The sequence below is a fragment of the Chroicocephalus ridibundus genome, chromosome 2 (genome assembly GCF_963924245.1).
Source record: "Chroicocephalus ridibundus chromosome 2, bChrRid1.1, whole genome shotgun sequence".
NCBI classification, from domain to species: Eukaryota; Metazoa; Chordata; class Aves; order Charadriiformes; family Laridae; genus Chroicocephalus; species Chroicocephalus ridibundus.
Window position 1 is genome coordinate 89,218,258 of NC_086285.1, and position 18,795 is coordinate 89,237,052.

Sequence of the window (18,795 nt, forward strand, 5' to 3'; positions counted from 1 at the left end):
TTCTCTGCATCCGTTGGTGTTCACAGATTTCTCCATCATCCCAGAAAGGTAAGTTTAATTACAAAATGTACTATCAATATCTCTTACTTAGATGAAAAAAGTTTTGTTCATTATGCTCAAAACCAAAATTCATTAACTTAATTTAGCAAAAATTCTTTGTTTTGGAGGTCACTGTTCTAATAGCATGATTTAAACTTAGACAGTCCTCATTCTTGCATCCTAAAGATGTCAGTTGACAGTCCCCTTCCCAAATTATTGAGGACTCAAAGCTGCAAAGATCAAGATTTAAGCAACAACAACAGAATAACCACCAAACAAAATCCTTATATGGTTATTGTCCTGTAAGCCATGACTTGATGACAGTCCCTCAAATTCAACTTCGCTCATGCTTGCCATTTTCAGCCCTTCAGACTACATAGGATTTTAAGTTGAAACTTGGAGCACATTTTGAAAGTTTTATCTTAATACCTTTTCATACAGACTACATCCTGTACACTTCACATATGCATTAACATGCCTCCACAGAGCCACTTATACTCTGTGCCACTGGGTTTTCATACAGTAATAGTCCATTTTTCCATAATTCTAAGAGATTTTATTAGTCGTCTCAAGTCACACCAGCGCACTCATTAAAAACGAAAAAAGGAATGCTTGTCTATACATCTTCAGCTCAAATCATGTCCCTTCTGTCAGTTTACATAGTCATCTCTAATCTCCAATTTACATATAGGACAGAAAGGCACTTCCTACAACCACTGTGTTTTCTCTGTCAAAATGTGATCACTGTGCTCGGCACTTAACTCTGTTTCTTAGCAGTTTTACTCTTAATCCTGCCACAAAGAAGGTGACAAATCTAACAAGGTGTTCTTGTCTTTTCCATTTCAAATAATGAGATTTAGATATCAAATAGATAACAAAGTAAGCTGCCTCAATTTCTTCCAATTCCAATAAAGGGACTCCTCATTCAAATTCAAGACACACAATCTTTATGTTTTCATGCTACTACCTCACTTCCACTTCAGCTGCTTTCTTCACATTTCAATTGCAACTTATTTCCACAACAACTCAGAGTGAGTTTACATTTACATAACCAAAGTGAAAACTGAAAATGTACACATTTCAAGTGATGTGAACCTAGCTGCTGTTCAATATCCTAACAAAACATCTTCCAAATAACCACACTCCATTCTTCAGGCTACTTTAATTCTACTTCAGGCGTAGTCTTACAAAAGGAGAGGAGGAAAGCCAATAACCCCACTGGCAGCTCAACTGACTAATTTAACTAACCTAAGATTAGAACTGATTGTTCAGGTGGGGCTTTTTTTGTTGGTGGTTTTTTTCCTCCTGGAAAACATTGTAACATTTTTACTCATTTTCTCTTTTAAGCAACAGCTACAGCTTTGCTGACATTCTCTGCAAGTGACAGGAAAAAGGAAGCATTTGTCATTGTAAATACTGCAAAGAGAAAAATATTTTGTCTGCTCCCACATACACCGAATGAAGTTTTTTGCTGTTCATTGATCACTGTGTCCATTGTGTTTCACTGAAAAAAAAAATGTGCCTCCTGTTCAAACAAAGGGAAGCACCGGAGATCTCTTAATAGACCCTTTCCTTATAAAAGAGTGGATCATATACAGAGGCAGAGTATAAAAAGCTCTTCCCAATACCAAATACCCACAAGAGATGCCAGAACATTTTCCAGTGTATGTCACAGCCCAGGCTGAACCAGATAACCTCCACATGTAAATACAGAAATGAGACTGCCAGTTGTTAAATATGCTCCAAGAGTTTTTTGATAAGCATTTGACATGTCCTTCTACTGCTTTAAGATTTTCGGTTGCTGCAAGACTGAGCTCAGTGCAGCTTCCCCTTTATTAGAAGTTATCAGTATCAGAAGTCATCACTGCACCACTTACGAGCTTATCAACTCTGTGTCATCCCTCTACCCACACACAAATGTGGAAGTTGACTATTAATACAGCTGGCAGGGTCTTCCAAAACTGGAAGATTACTACACACATACCCATTTGTAACTACATTATGCAGACTGTAAGTCTACCGTTGTAATCTGTCATTTTGCTTTCAACGGGATTTTTCTTCCTGAGAATGACAAAGCTCAGTCCTTCTGCCAGGACGAAACCCACTAAGGCCAGCATCTTGACTCAACAAGGAGTTTCACACTCATTACTGTCATGTGAAAGAGGTTGCCTAGGGAGCATCAGGCCCTTCAGAGGGGACGCAGCCCCCTGTGTGGACCGTCTGTCCAAGCAGAGGCAGCTCTGAACCCTGCTTCGGGGATGCCTGCCGCAAATCACACCTCCTCCTTCACCCTCATTAAATCAAACACATTCAACAGCAAGCCCCGACCGCGAGCAGCACTGATTACGCCGTTTCCCACTTCCCTCGCGGACTTTCCTTAAAAAACCAATTAACACACCTTTTATTATTATTACTGCCAATTTCTGTTTTATTATTTTTCTTTTTTAAACGCACGAAATCGGCAATCCCCCTCATCTTTCCAGCCGTGAGTCTGCATTTTCCTTGCTTGCCGCTCCTTTTTTAGGCACCCAAAGGCAGCAAGTGCCCAGCCCTGCCCCAGCCGCCCCGCCCGGCAGCGATGGCCGGGGTGCCCGGGGGGGCGCGGAGCCGCCGGCGGAGGGGAGCGGAGGGAGAGAAGGAGGGGAGGAGCCGCCGCCGCCGCTCGGGGGAGGGCAGCCGGCACCGGAGGGAAGGCTCAGCCGCCGCCGCCCAGGCTGCCCGCAGGGCTCTGTCCCCGCCGCCGGCGGTTCGTGCGGCCCCGGCAACCCTGCCCTCCCTCACCGTCCCCGCCGCCATTCCCCGGGGGACAACGTCTCGATGGCGGGGGGCAGACGCCCGGTTGCGTGCCGAGGGTAAACACCGAGAGAGAAGGCGGCCTCCATTTTTTTTATTTTATTTTTTTTTTTAATGCCGGCAGCCTGTCAACTGGCTCCCCCCACCCCTTCCCTTCCCGAGCCTCCGCACCGAGCCTAGCTTCCCAGCTCGGCAGCGCCCGACAGCCGCTGCCCCGCCTCAGCCGAGGCAGGGACGCCCCTCAACGTGGGCTTCGCTTTTTGTCTTTTCCCTTCCCGCTATCAACACCCCGCTGCCCTCTCCCACCCCCTGCCCTCGGCCGCCTCCCAGCACCACGGCACCGGCGGAGCCCCAACCGGCGGCCTTTTATAGCGGTGTCATACCCGCCCGCCTCCCCGGGGGGCCGCGGGCCAGCGCAGCCCGCTCCCCGCGGCTCCCCTTCCCCGCCCCTCAGACACCCAGGGCTGCCCGGACCCGCGGCGGCTCCTCCGCCCTCGTCCGCCGGCGGGACGTTTTCGGGGGGGGGGGGAACACCATCCGCCCGGCCCCGGTTACGCGCCCGTTATCGGGCCGGCATGGCAGGGAGAGTCGCACCTGTCATCGGCGACACCGCCTCAGGGCAGCACCCGGCCCCGCACACGCGCCAGGCCGGGCCGGGCCGCCCGCCGCACCCGTTTTCACGCCGCGTATCTGCCGGCAAAGGGTGGCGTCCCGCCCGCGAGTTGCCGGGCCCAAGTGGAAGCCCCGCTGCCCCCCCGGGCAGGGGACGAGGGGGGCTCGGCTTTCTTCCCCGCTGCCATCCGGCCAGGCCGCCCCTACGCGGGCCGGGCCCCGCACTGCCGCCTCCCCGAGGAACGGGGCACTGCTGAGGCGGCCCCGCCGGCGACGGGAGCCACCTGACAAAGCCGGCTGGCTGCCCTCGCCCCCCTCTCCCAGCTCCGGGAGGAAGGCGCCGCTTCCCTCCACCTTTCGCCGCCGCGGCCTCGCCGCTGCCCCTTCCTCCCACACACACCCCGGCCCCGGGACGGGGCCGCACTCACCGGATCGGAAGAACGCCGCGATGTCCGCCGAGTCCTTGGCCGCCTCCTCGGCCCCTTCCCCCGCGCCGCTGCCAGCCGTGGTGGCGGCGGCGGCGGCGGCGGAGGTGGCGGTAGCGGCGCTGCTCATGGCTGCTGCGTGCGGCGGCGGCTCCTCCGGGCGAGACCCACCGCCAACCCCACCGCGGGTGCCGGCTTCACCTCCGGGCGGCAGCGGCCGTTAGGGCGGCAGCCGGAGCGGGCGAGCGATGCGGGGCGGCGGCAGCAGCAGCGGCGGGCGAGCGCAGGGACATGAAGGTATGTGCGGAATGGCAGCGCCGGGAGCGCCCACCCCCCGCAGCCACCTAGGAGGCGGCGTGTGCATGCAGGGAGTCGGGGCGGGCGGGCGGGCGGCAGCCGGAGCGCAGACAATCGCGGGAGGAGGAGGAGGAGGAGGAGGAGGGCGACGACGACGACGGCATGGGGAGGGCCAGCGGTCCGCGCAGCCGGTGGGCGGAGAAAGAAGGAACTCTTTCAGCCTTAATTTTTTTTTCCCTTTTTCCTTTTTTTGGGTTGGTTTTGTTTTTTTTTTTTCCGAGGGAGCGAGCCGGAGGAGCAGCAGCCGCGCTAGCCGCCGTGCTGCCGGTGGCCGCAGCCACCGTCGTCCTCCATCTTGCCTGGGAGGAGGAGGAGGGTGGGAAGGGGGAGCCGGGAAAGGAAGCGAGTCCCCGCCCGAGGAACAAGGGGGGAGCTCGGGAATCTCCGGCTGAGTCCGGCACCGCTCGGGATGGGGCGGGGCGCTCGCGCCGAGCCCGCTTCCCATTGGCTGGGGCGCGGGCGGGGGCGGGGCGCGGACGTCCCTGGCGGCCGTTGCCCGGCGGAGGCGCGGCCGCGGCCTGGGGGTTGTCGGTTTATTTATTTTTTAATATTATTATTATTATGATTTTTAACCGCTTCCGGCTGACTTTTGCCCTCACACGCAGCTGCTGCGGGGCAGCCCGGCTGCCGGCTCGGCGGTGTGCGGAGGTCGAGCCGTCGGTCCAGGGGTGCGTGGGGGCCGCCCCCGGACAGAACCGGACCGGCGGGAGGTGGCGAGTGGCCCGTGCTCCTGCCCGGGAGGCTCGGTGCGAGGCCACACCGGCTCCCTCGTCCTCGGTGAGAGCGCGTCTACCCGTGGTTTCAAAGGAGAAGCACTTACAGCTGGAGGATCCATTACACTGCTGTTTGTATCGTTGATGGTTTTTCTTCGGTGATCACAGGGACGCTCCAAAATATTCCGTGTCATGGACCAATCCAATTAACATAAAATAAAGGAAACAGCTCATGATGGAAAAGTGCAATCAGATGCTTGGTTAAGGGGCATCCCAGCACAGTCTTGGTCCTCGTGTTAAACTGCCAGAATAAGATTGTGTGTAGTTATCGTTGAAGAGAGTGGCAAAGTAGGCAATTTCAGCAGTTGCACAAATTGAGAAAGCTGAGTAGCACATCTCAAATCTTTGTGGTAAACGGTCAGAAATGTTGCTTATTAGTACACTTGAAACGCAGAAGTACAGCTTCAGAAATTAAACTCCCAAACTTTTGATAAGCATTAAAAGCAAAGGTATCTTCAAGAGAAATGTGGTTCTGTTAATCATGGTCACATGATGTGGAAGTCGTCCACAAGGTTCCCAAGGTTTGTATTTATCTGAAGTTGTAGGGCTTGATGAAAAAGCTTTTGTGCAACTACCCCTGCCCTAATTTCTCTGTTACAGAGAAGAGATTAGTTTGACTGAAAAGATATTTTTTTTTAATGTTTTTCTTTCAGGCAGCGGGCACGGGAAAGGGTTCCAAATTAGCACCCCACTGGCATAAGTGGTTGCGATGTGAATTCCTTTCTAGCTGGCCTAGCACCATCCACCTAGCAAAAAACATGACTGGGACAAATACTGCTGTTCTCTAGCAAGCAGTGAGTTGACCTGGGAGTTGGAATAGGATGTTGTACATCAGCACAGAAAAAAATGCATAAGAATATGAGAAAATGAGGTAAGTGAATGGAAAGAGCGAATGTAATAAGCAAAGACATATAGGTCTGGAATCTCCATAATTTGAGCGTTCAGTGGCTGGAGAGCAAGAAGTGCTCAAGATTATTTGTTTTCTGAATTTGAATTAAGACTTTGATATGCTGTCCAACACTGGTAAAAGCTTTGGAAGAGTTTTCATTAGCTATTGAAAGTAAGATACTGACCCTCTGTTTTCACTTAGTTGCTTATCTGGCATACTGTACAGTATGTCAGCGGGTGCTCAAAAGCCAAGATTCATTTGAACGATTTTGAAGGCTCTATGACTGAAGTTTGTCCCTCTTAACTGCTGAATTGCAGGAGATGCTGGTTTTGTTTTTTCTCTAACACATGGATGCCCTGAGCATCCATGTAGTGGGGGATGTCCCCCACTACAAGAGCCTCTCATCACTGTGAAGGTGATTGAGATCGACTAGTTGTACGTTGAGTTCTTCACCTGCAGCAAAGGTGGCCCTAACAGAGAAACCTTCAAAAGCCAAATATGCTCATATTCTTTGCAGTGTTCAAAAGGATTGTAGCAATACAGTTGTTTTCATGTCAATGTTGAAGATGGAATATTTGCTGAAGGGTAAGTTAAAACAAAGAGACAAATATAGGAAAATGACATTGTGACAAAGTTACCTAACACACTGTAATAAAACGAGGATTTCGTTCACAGGTATCCACCTTAGATATCAAATACCAGATTTAATGTTTTGACATTAGGAAATTAAGTTTCTTAGTCTGGTTCTTATTGATCATTTTAGGCTTGAAACTCAAAAAAAAAAAACCCAAACCCAACAAACAAACAAGCTGTGAATTGTCTATGTGGACAACGTTGCACATTGAAAGTTTGCATGAGTTTGCCTACTTTGGAAGCCTATTTGGGAATAGCCATGGTCTCCATCCTCAGCTCCTACTTTTCTTGTCTTGGTTTTTGTCAACCTGCAAGTATTTTTGCACCAATTGCATGGTAAATGCAGGAAAGGAAAGAATATTATTCTTCATAAAAAAGATATTTGAAGGATGCTGTAACCTGCTAAATATCAGTAGTGTTAGGGTCAAGATTAAAATGAGCGTTTATTTCAATTGTACACCAGGAGTTTTAAAAACTGATGCTGAAATAATGCTTAATTTCTGAATCTACTTTATATACATATATATATTTATATATATAAAAATGCATTTAATTTTATGTAAGCAAATTGTTCAGAAAGATTTACACCCCAGTAAAATAAATGCCCTAAGAGAAGTGTTGTTTCATTTGAATGTTCTTTATTTTTCTTTGTATTTGGTCTTACTCCAATTGAGTGGTCACTCTAAAATCAGTATATCAAGGCACAAAGGTCTTTATTCCTGTCAAAGAGATCTCTTGTGAGGAAAGAAGCTTGCCCAGTGCCCAGCCTTCAGTGTCCAGGCTGAGAAGTGTCACATGTCACCTCATGTTACATCCCTAAAGGAATATGCAAACTGGATACTGCTTGAGTTCTTTTCCTGCAGCATTGGCTGTCCACTTAATGAAGAAAACAAAAAACAAGTTTGCCCCATTTCTATAAGACATTCAAGAAAGCAGGGCAACGGTTTCATTTAAAGTCACTGATATTTACAAGCTTTCATGAGAAGTAAACTAGAAACTCATTATTTTGGACAAGCTACCAGACAGGAGATGATACTGGCCTGCGCAGTCGGTCTGAGTTGTCTCCTTGCTCAGAACCAAAAAAGCCTTCAATTATTAAAAAAAACCCAACGCAAAACCCACCCAACAACCAGGTTTTTACAACAGAGTTCTCATAGTTGTTCACAAGCTTCACTATCCATTTCGCAAAACGAATCACAGAACATAAAAGATAGTGTGAGGACAAGAGTTCCCCATGGAAAATGCATGTAGACTTCTCTTCAGCCTAGCCAGCCAGCCTTCAAGAACTGCTTCCAACAAACGTTATTTTTCTGCAGCGGGCTTTTGGGGGCTTCCAAATGAATGTATAAAACAAGGCAGAAGTACTAGTAGCAAAGGCCATGCCAGTTGCTACTGTGCTTTTAAGATGACAAGGCTTCTTTTAAGTTTGTAGCAGTTAAGGAAAGCAATCAAAGTTATTAATGTGTACCACCTCCAAGTTGCTATCTGGTTTGTGATCTAAATGGTGCTTGTGTTACAACAACATTTGTCAATTTCAAATTATTCTCCAAGCACAAGATACATCTCTTATCTGTAGACTAGCACTGAGGCGTTTTCCAACCATTATCATTATCTCCCTCTTTTCTGCCAAAGCATCCATATCTTTTTGAAAAGTTGTCTTGAACAGTACTGAGCCTACGTGCACCAATTCCTTATACTATAAAATCAAGTTCTTGTTTCATTGTATGAGTTCCGTCAGCTTTTGAAACTTCTGCCTTTGCCTCTTCATCGTTGTCCTGGTTTAGGCTGTGTGGAGTTGATTTTCTTACTGGCAGCTGGTGTGGTGCTGTGTTTTGCATTTGGGATGGGAATGGTGTTGATAGCGCACTAGTGGGTTTGGTTGTTGCTAAGTTCTCAAGGCCTTTGCAGCTCCTCACACCACCCCAACAGGATTTAGGCTGGGAGTGCAGAAGAAGTTGGGAGGGGACACAGCTGGGACAGCTGACCCCAACTGACCAAAGGGATGTTCCAGACCATGTGATGTCATGCTCAGCATATAAAGCTGGGGGAAGAAGAAGGAAGGGGGAGACATTCAGACTGATGGCATTTGTCTTCCCAAGTAACCCTTACTCGTGGTGGAGCCCTGCTTTCCTGGGGATGGCTGAACACCTGCCTGCCCATGGGAAGCAGTGAATGAATTCCTTGTTTTGCTTTGCTTGTGTGCACGGCTTTTGCTCTACCTATTAAACTGCCTTTATCTCAACCCATGAGTTTTTCTCACTTTTACTCTTCCAATTCTCTTCCCCATCCTGCCATGCAGGGGGTGAGTGAGTGGCTGTGTAATCCTAGTTGCTATCTGGGGTTAAACCACAATAATCATCTTTTCTACTTTTCTGAAAAACAGTAAAATTTTTTAGTGTCTGATAGTAGATGAACTATCACCTATGTAAAATCTTGATACTCTACTTGAAAATATTTTTTCCATACTTCCACTGGTAAGACCTTTACATTCTATTGGCAAAGTGGGAGCAGCATTTTCAGGACATAACATTTCACAGATACTCTTAGTTAGCACCTGCAAGGAGAGGTTTAATCAAAAACTGTAAAGGGCCAGTGTTTGATGGTCACTACAAATAAACTTTTCCTGCTTGTGTGGTTGTGACTGTCAAACCTTTACACAAAGAATCAAGCAAGTTTTTAATAACCTGCAGACCAGCTTGTGTGTTTTTGCATATCACTTACCAAAAATGTTAACCATCCTGATTTTATTTATAACCAAACCACTTTTTTTTTTATTCTCACCATTTCAATGATGTGATATCTCTATAAAAATCCAGCTCCCAGTTCTGCTACGTGGCATGTACTGACTTGTCAATGTCAAGGACACTTCTGTTATGTGTAGAAATTACACCAGCCGTCTGATGTTTTATAGACTATTGGTGGTCTATACGCCATCTGTTGACTAACCTCAGCCTAATGAAGTGTTGTTTTTTCTTTTTACACTTAAGCACTCATAATTCTACATTATTGTACAATTATTGGCAGCTGAACCACTCAGCTGCATCTCAGATAAGTCACCCCATTGCCTTTGCTATCCAGGTTTTCAGAAACACTTGTTCTCTCCATAAGTATGCATACACATAAATCGATGCACGCGTGCACACCCTGATTTCAGATTTTCTATCACTAGCATTAACATTGAGGCCATACTGGACTTTTAAAAAGTATTTTCCTAATTGTCCAAGATTTCCCATGCAGAAATGTGTGCAGTGCTTCAGAGGCTTTCTGAAAGAATTGGAGTTACTAAGCCTGGTTGAAAACAACATGCACATTCATTATAAGATCGCAGCCTAGCTGAATCATATCCTGAAATCCTAACAGTAGGGCAATGGATGCTAAAGCCTCTATAGGTGATTTCCTCCTCGTTTGAAATCAGTTATTCTCAAGGTGGCATGACTTATTCTGCTGGTAAAAAAACTTTTCCTTTAGACATTCTGCAGTGTGCTCCTCACTCCACAAGAGATCAAATTACATATTCTTGATCATTTAACTTTTGTATACCACTGTTTTCATCCCTGAATTTTGGAAGACTAGGTTTTGATTAGGGTATGCTTCCAGGTAACTAAAGAAGAGGGACATGATTTTTTTCCCCCGGGTAAGAAGACTGACAACACTAGATGAGTTCATCTTAATTGATGAGGAGTTAAATATGTCTCCTCCATCTTCCTTTAGCTTTAAGAGCATTTTAGGAAAAAAGCTCAAGAGACAAATTCAGCATTTTCCTTTTCATGTTGATTTCCACCTTCTACTGTCTCACATGTTAATCTTTACAAGGAAAACCGTCTGGTTTCAAGTCTATGTAAGTTTAAGTTAAGAAATTGGGCTCCGATGATCTAGATCAACTGAAACAATGAAGAGTTAGCGTGGCTGGCTTCAAAGCAAAAGCTGTAACACAGTTGTTGCTTACACTTGAGAAAGCATAAAGAGCTTAACGGTGTATGTATTTCCTTCTTAGGCTTCCAGAATCTTGCTTTCCTAGTTTTGTCTCTTTAAACTAAGCAACTGAACGGTGCAACCTTGTGTCATATCATTCCCATTGTTCTGAATGTACCATACTGCCAAAAACCTCTATATGCAAACCATATTAACCCCTAAAGGAAAGCTTCTACATCAAGCCTGACATGCTTTGTAGATCTGCCCATTTCTTGCTACTGTTCAATGATGTTATAGAACAAAAGATTGCCAACAGTAAGGTGGGCCCCTATCAAGCTTATGTTACCAACGCTCTCAACAATCTGTGTGTATGACTACTACTGGACAGTATTCCAACATCATGACATTTTATGCATTGAAGACATCAGTGATATCTTATTTGATCATAATATACAGACAGCTTCTGTCAGAACAACCTCTGCCCTTCATGCCTAAAAAGCACTAGCATGTCCAGAGAAAAAAATGTACTGTGCATACAGAAAAAGTGTACCGTATGTATCTTTAAATACAGACCACTGTTTTGTGTCATCATGATGGAAACTCAGAAAAATAGGCTACCAATTAAGCTAAGTTATTACGTTAATGAGTGCCAATAGATCAGCAGACAGCCTTACATTATGTCACTTACTTATACCAAGCATTTTTGACACACCCCGTACTACATTTAGGAGAAAACTGTTCACTTAGTGTCAAAGCGGTGTTCAGTCCAGTTGACAATTATCCTTCTGCTTTAACGGTAGTAGTCTGTTAATTGTACTGGCTTGCCTACAATCAGTTGTCAAAATAGTGTGCAAGAATTGGCATAGAGCAGCACACAAGAGCCATGCGTAAAATAGAATTGTAATTTATGAGCCTAGACAAAGTGAAAAGTCAATCAAAAGTGAAGCTTAAAACAAATGGCATCCTGCTTCAAGAGTTATCTCCCAGAAGAGGGCATTTAAATCAGTTCTGCTGCTTGTGTACTTGTGGGCATGTAACTTCATCAGCATGCTGGTTTAGAGTTGCCCAGATTGGAAAGCATCTTGGATGCCTATGTCTGTATCACTTCTGTCAATCAATATCTTGTAACGGAGATTGAAAAAATTTGAGTAATTGCTTATGCAATAAACAAACCAAAAACGCGTAGTTCCTTTTCTATACACAGAACTTAATTGCAGTTTGAGTCATTTAAAAACTGTCAATTTTTAAAAATATTTACAATACTCTTGCATCTGGTGCTTGGAAGTTAGTTTTGATAGCAACCTATGTAACTCATAAGTTTGTTGGTTTTATATGACTTAAGTCTTCATAGGTTGATGGTTCCCCAAGAATGCAACACCAAGGAGTATTGGTTTTTCAGCCGGATGATATTTACAATTGGACCTTGAGTTTTTCCAGGTTCATTTGAGAGCTCAATAAAGAAACACTTCCAAGACACATAGGGTTTTCAGTCAGGGTACCAGTAAAAACTGTTCTGCTGCAGTGGATCTAGACTGCATGAATGCCCAAACAGATCCCCCAGATTTGTTTAATTTGGAAAGAACAGATTTGCTCAGAATAAGGCTTTCCAAATTCCCAATGAGACTTATTGAGACCCATTTATTTCTAGGTATATACATATATAATGCTTTCTCCTTTCCCTTGGTTTTATCAAGGCTTTGTCTCCACTTTGATCTTTTTAGCATATCCTTCACTGTCTGCAGATGTTTCACTGTTGCCTGTGGTCTCTATACGTAACATGTGATTTGTTCAGATTGGTAAGCGAATGGCTTTGTTTAGGGAGGTCAACTTCCAGGTGAGGATTTGTCATTCCTTAGTAGCAGTTGGTCAACATTGTCATCCTAGTTGATTGTACTATTAGCTAGACAGTAGCAACAGATGTTATTCCTGACATTACGTAGTTGGAATGAATTTTGGGGGGGTGCACAGCCATGAATTGCCAGCCTTGCCTTCTTCCAGGAGCTGCTGCAATGGGAAAGAACTGACCAACATGGAACAAAGTTTCCTAGTGTTTCCTCTGCTCATAAGCAGAAAGTCAAATTCCTTGCCACGCCTGGGAAGCCACTTGGCTTTCAGCAGAAAAAAAAGAGCAGCAGCTGCAGCAATGTTCTGTGGATAGAGGACAGTAAATAGACGGGTTTTTTTCTGTCCTCTCCAATTTTTCAATTAAAAGACAAGTCCTCTTTTCTTTTCCTTCATCCTGCCTGGTATATCCCCTTTTCCCCATTGTACCACAGTAAGCTAATTGAGCAAAATGCAACCATTGCCGGCTTTTTGTTCCTCATGTGCTTGCTCTCTTTTCTATTTAGCAGCTAATTTCACGGCTAGTCCTAGTTTCCTATTTTCAATTGAATAGTCTACTTGGAGTAGAACCCTCGGGCACAGCAGTGGTAAGTTTTTGATGTTGACCCTGAAAGGTATCCTGCACATACTGCTATTGGCATATTAACCCCAGTTAGAGCCAGTTGCTTCCTAAGACGTTCAGCAACTGGGAGACCATTCAGGACCCGCAGAGTCACTTGGTGTTCCACATTCCCTCCAGGGTCTCAGCTGCTGTTTCTAAAGGCGGAAATGCAGGACTTCAGCTTCCAAGTCTTTCTAGTCCTTAGCCCCTTTGCCAGTACTTGTACACAAGACTGAAGACATCATCTGTGCATGCTTTCATTCTGGGATAAAGGGCTGTTCAGTTTCTACGCAAAGCAAGTTTACAGATCCTGTGCTCTGCGTGGCTTACGCCGTATCCCCGCCTCTCAGTTCTCTCAGAGGAGGAGCAGATAATGTGGGACAGGAGCTGTATTCAGTTGGCAGCGCTCCCAGGCAATGCCTACAAACTTCTAGGCCTTAGCATAATTGTAGGACACAAGCTATTTTTTGCATTTTGCTAAAATGATTCTGCCCTTTGGTACAGATTAATAGCCCAAAATAGTCCTTTTACAGGTAGAAGGCTACATCCAGTCATTCCAGTTGTCATTGTTTCACCAATTGACTCTTTCATATTGATAGGAGGTGGGAAATGACTTTTTGACAGTAAATCTCTAGCAATAGAGCAGCCAGATCAGGAACAAGCAGGATGCAATAGATACTGATTGTAGTTCATTTAGTAAGCAAATGTTTAGTGTTTTTACCTAAGCCCTAAAATTTAAATTATCAATGCTTCTTAGTAAAAGATTTCATATTAGGTCTCAAGAAGCAAATACTTGAAATTTTGGTATTCAAATTATGTGCCTAAATTTCTTTCCTGTTTACTGCTTTCACATAATAGAAGTATTTCCTGCATGACACCTACGAACTATATTGGCCCAGGTTTACTCTAGACTTACAAACTTGTCCAATAGGTTTGGAAATCTGCGCAACTTTTAAGAAGTTTTTGATTTGTCATGTCTGCAAGGGCTTTACAAAGGTGCCTTCCATAGGGATGACAGCAGCTCTTGTGACGACTTGTCTTTGTGGCATGCAGTGAACATTAGGTCCAAATTGTGTCCTCTAGCCAAATATGGAATTTTAGGATCTTCATCATACTATGGAGACTGCATGACAAATAACCATTTCATTATAAAAGCAACTTTTCCGTGCTTGGGTATTTCAGCTAACATGTTGCTTCAAGCTCTGTCTGCTCATTTAGAACATTCTTCATAGACTTTGATTGCTGGGTTGAGCCATGAATCAATAGCACTGCTATCACAACCTGTCCCAACATTTTGTCAGAAAAAAAGCCATTCTTTTCGAACTTGCTGCAGTACATACTGCATTTTGTCACTTTACTGGAATTCCATTCATGTCTCTTGTGTGGAATTTGGTTACTTTGAACTACTGTCTATTTCTGCGGTTGACTACAGTGACTAACTTCTAAGCTTCTGTAATAATTAAAAGTCAGGTCTAACAACAATGAGATAAAAATTATTGTTACGCTACAGGAGAGGACCAAATCCAGTTAGCCATCTTGAGGGTGATAATAGCTTTCTTACAGTTTTAGTTCACCTGGAAGTAATAATTTCTGATTTAACTGATTGCCCTTTTTAGTAGGGTAAATATCAAGAGATATTGCACAGGTTTGACAGATCTATCATACCACAAAAATATTTTTTTTCTTACAAATGCAGATAATGTTAGGCTGTAAGAAGCTAGAATTGCAAGACATGTAGGAAATTATCTACTGTGATGCTATTTTCACTAACAAGTGTCACCCCGTGACTAACTAGGGCCCAGACCAACTTTCATGACAAAATTGCAGTACAAAGTACTTTAGTTATCTTATTCATCAATTCCTTTTTTTTTCACTGGCTTAACTTTTGTCATATTTCATAGCATGCAAGGGAGTTAGCATGTGGCTTTATCCTTTTGAGGTAAAAAATAATTGTATTTCCAATCATTTCATTCCATATGAACATCTACTACAAGGATTATAATTACTCCCAAGCTCTCAAATTCTACGCTTCGCTGTGGGTTTCATCTGTTATATCTTGTGCTGTATTTGATAAATGTATCTGCTATTTAACACAACCATTCTGTTTCAAATCTGTTATATATAACATTCAAAGATAGAAATACTTTTACTGACTTTTCCAAACATCTGGTGGGTTTTTTTAGGGGTTTTCCCTAAATATGTGTCAAGCCCACCAATGAAGGATTCTAAATAATTTCCTATATCTGTTAATGAACATTTGTATATGAGTTTTTTTTTCAGAAATATATTCCTTTTTTTTTTTGCTAAAGTGAGAGGAATCAAGCCTTTGCTCCTTTTATGCCATTTTTTCTGTACTAGCTTTAAGCCATCAGTTCTCTCCAACTGTGATTGCTTTGGCAGGATTAAAATCTAGTTTCCTCCTTTTTCATACATAATTAAATGAATTAACTCCTTCATCATTCATTCATGAGGCAATATTCCTTGTAATATACTTAGAAACATTATTGTTTCCCATTGATTCACCAACAGTATTTTTATTTCTAAATTATATTCAGGAAATAGTTCTCTCTTACTATTATTTTAATGTATCTAAGAGTATTAATGTTTTCATGTATTGTAAGATATTTAGATTATTTAAAGCTAGGTAATGAAGTATTCAGTAAAAAACTGAATATTGCAAACATCCCAAAGAATAAAATTTTGCTTTTATTAATATTGAGGTTTTGTGAACAAGGCCAGTCAGAACACCATGAATAGACAAAACAAAACTACTCCCCAAAGTGTTACAAGTGGAGGAATGTGGTGGCAGCTGAAGCTGAAGACCAACAGTGGAGACGCAGAACTGCTTCAGAAGGCCCTCAGCAGGCTTTTTGTAGCACGCTTTCTGAAGGGATTGAGTTACTGAATGGGAAAGGAGGTGGGGAGAAAGGGTAGTTTGCTGTGCCGGGATAGACATGCAACTAACTGATAGTCATTTTCCCATAAAATGAACAGTTATAAATGACAGAATTGTTTGGTTTTGCAGTGACTGGTGACTTTCATATGAATTTGTGAGCAGTATGATTACAATGGAAGGGTTTTTCTCTCTTCACTAAACACTAGCCATGTGCCATAAAGAGTGAAAATGCTTATCTGAAATGTAGTCCCCTCTCTCGTTCCAGGGAGCAATAGATACCAAATGCTACAGAGAAATAAAATAATAGTTTTACCAATTTTGAAAGTTGCTTTCTGGCCTCATACTGCTGTCATAAACCCTAAACCACAAGTATCGCTATCCTTTAACATATATATATCATTGTGACTATTGTACCTGTAGGTGATAAAAGTTAATTGGAAAACTAAGTAGGAAAAGGTGGAATCTTTGATCAGACAAGCTGGTACAACTGGAAAAGCCAGACAAGCTTTTAGACACACACACATTCTTCAAACCAGCTGAAGTAGTCTTGTATATCTTAACATTTTTATGCTAGCAACATTAGTTGACTTCAAAAGACTTTCTTCTCACTAGAAATTGAGTTTCTCTTACATCCTTAGAATATCATGGCTACAAAAATCTTATTTTAAAATGTTATGAGGTTCATAAATTGTTTCTTTTGATTGGTTTTGAACATACTGCTTTTTCATTAAATAGGTTATTTCCTTTCCTTTTTGCATCAGAGAAAACAGTAGAGGTAGGAGTCCTTCTTACTCTCTCCATTCGTTTACCAAATTAATGGACAACATTTGCAGTTATCATTCTCTGTATAACAAATGGTCTTAATTTTTTACATGCATTCCTATGTGTACAATTTTATGCTTCTAAACAATTTTGTTCATTTTTTTCTGGACTCTGTTGCTCCTTTACCTTTTATATCAGATGATGGTGTACTAAAAGCTGAACATATTTCATAGTTCATCTCAAGCTGAGGGTTTCCAATGTATTTATGCCATAATATTATATATTCTAGATTAGTGTTCTATAAATTGGTGACATAATCTTACTTTAGTCTAAACTGTGAGTTGTGTCAATCCATCCAAAAATTTCATGTAACATAAATATATTTGTTGCACCTTTATAATATCCTTATCTTATACTTCCACAAAAATGGGGATTTATTACATTAAGTTTGGTGGAGGAATAAAAGTTTTTCATCTTCATAAGGCTGGGGTGGTTTTTTCAGTTTTGATATGATAATACCAACAAAGTAAGAAGGCTTAGAAATAAATAAAAAAAATTAGAACTAATTTGATTAGAAGTAAGGACATAAATCTGTACTTCTACAAACATATAAAGTCTGGGAAAAGCTTGAACAAATAAGTGTAAGCAGTGAAACAGATTTAGTTCTCCCTGCCTTGGGAGGGTGTTCTAAATTGGATGACCTCTTAAGATGCCTTCCAGACCTGTAATTTTACATAATGAAATGCATCATTAAAATGTTTAGACCTCCCTGCACATGCATTAGTCTAAGTAATTTATGAATATTTACACTTTACTAATCTCTCTTTCTTGAATCACTAATAAATTGAGTAGATAACGGTGGTCTTAGTATAGTGCCTTTCCTCATTCAAATCAAATACCAGCAGAACAGAAGTTGAACAGTGATTCCTTTTATTTTTTCTCTTCTCTTCCTCAGTTTACCTTTTTCTAATTGCCCTGTACTCTGTGACTTGCTTCTTTTCTTCTTCCAAGGAATTTATCTAAGAATTTTTTCACATGGAAAATAATACTGCATGTGATAACATATAAATTTATACAGTAATTTTTATATCAGCATGATTTATTTTGTAGTTGCTTCACTTTATACTATGTTGCTTTGGAAAGAGTTTTAACTACAGTGAAAAGGCTTCTTTTAATCTAGAACAATCATAGCCATGCAAAGATTGATGCCATTTTAATGCCTGCATATTGATTTAACAATATCAGTATAAAATGTACAGTCATATAACTGTTCCTATAATTCCAATGTAGACAGAAGCTTTCTCTGTTATATGATTATTTGGATCATCTGGCTTTAGAAAGCTAGTCATACCTGAGATCCAGTATATGAGTGTATGTATTTTCATTAAGTTAAATAAATAGGTATTTCAGTAGACCATTGTGGTGCATTCCTCTGTTACAAAAAAAAAATCCAAATACAAAACCAAACCAAAACAAAAAAACCCAAGCTCTAGATTCCTGTGAGAATCAATGAGACACTTACAAGAGGTTAAAATGAAACTTTGAAACATCAAGCTTTGGCTATAGGTAAATCCAGATAGCGTACATTTAGGTGCTTCCAAAATCCATTGCTAATTTTAATGCTCTTCTAGATCTGTTTCACAGTGAGCTGTGCTGTTTATTTTTCTGTCTTAACTGTTGAGTAATTAAAGAGATGATTTCCATCAACTGTGCATGTGCTGCCAGACCCTCTGCCTAAATCCTGTGGGGCAAGGAACCTTCTAAGCTGGATGCACACTTGCCAGCCAAAAATCCATCTGTGTGAGTTGTGTATCTATGTCCTTCAGCCCATGGCTCTTCAACCTTTGTAAAGGAAAGGATTTTTTTTATTTTTTTTTAAATCCATGGACGAGCTTATGAAGATACTATACTGGTCTTCACTTAAAACCAAATTAAATTAGTTTAAGTTTTATATGTCATTTTAGGACTTTACTTTTTGTCTCATTTTATTGCCTACTTGCCTGGGAATCCATGCATAGTCTCTTCAGATTTTTTTACTATTTTACATTTTTTTCAGACTATCTTCTGATGTCTTGTGATCTTCTTGCTAAAATTTGAGAACCACTAATCCGCAAGGGCTCATGTCATCAGTAGAGGAGAGAGGCTGAGCAGGGCTCTGTGGGTTGTCCACTCTCGAGGGACTGAGGAAACAATGGGTCAAGACCCATCGTGGTGGCTTCACGGACGCCTTTGTCTTTCTCTTGTGAGCTTTCATATTTGAC

At 42.5% G+C, this 18,795-nt stretch overlaps 1 protein-coding gene and 1 long non-coding RNA gene across 4 annotated transcripts in view; one reads left to right on the plus strand and one right to left on the minus strand.

Annotated features, from left to right (window-relative positions):
- Window positions 1–4,513, minus strand: part of TRIO (trio Rho guanine nucleotide exchange factor) — a 257,134-nt gene extending 252,621 nt beyond the window's left edge. For 2 of the 3 annotated variants that reach the window (XM_063326146.1, XM_063326145.1), the window contains exon 1: window positions 3,873–4,513. In XM_063326146.1, the coding sequence (XP_063182216.1) occupies window positions 3,873–3,999 (127 nt within the window). In that variant the 5' untranslated portion in view covers window positions 4,000–4,513. The remainder of the gene's footprint in view (window positions 1–3,872) is intronic. The other variant, XM_063326144.1, reaches the window with a different exon arrangement.
- Window positions 4,514–4,853: 340 nt separating this feature from the next.
- Window positions 4,854–18,795, plus strand: part of LOC134511729 (uncharacterized) — a 28,219-nt gene continuing 14,277 nt past the window's right edge. The window contains exons 1-2 of the long non-coding RNA XR_010069964.1: window positions 4,854–5,520; window positions 5,653–5,870. This is a non-coding gene — a long non-coding RNA (uncharacterized LOC134511729). The remainder of the gene's footprint in view (window positions 5,521–5,652; window positions 5,871–18,795) is intronic.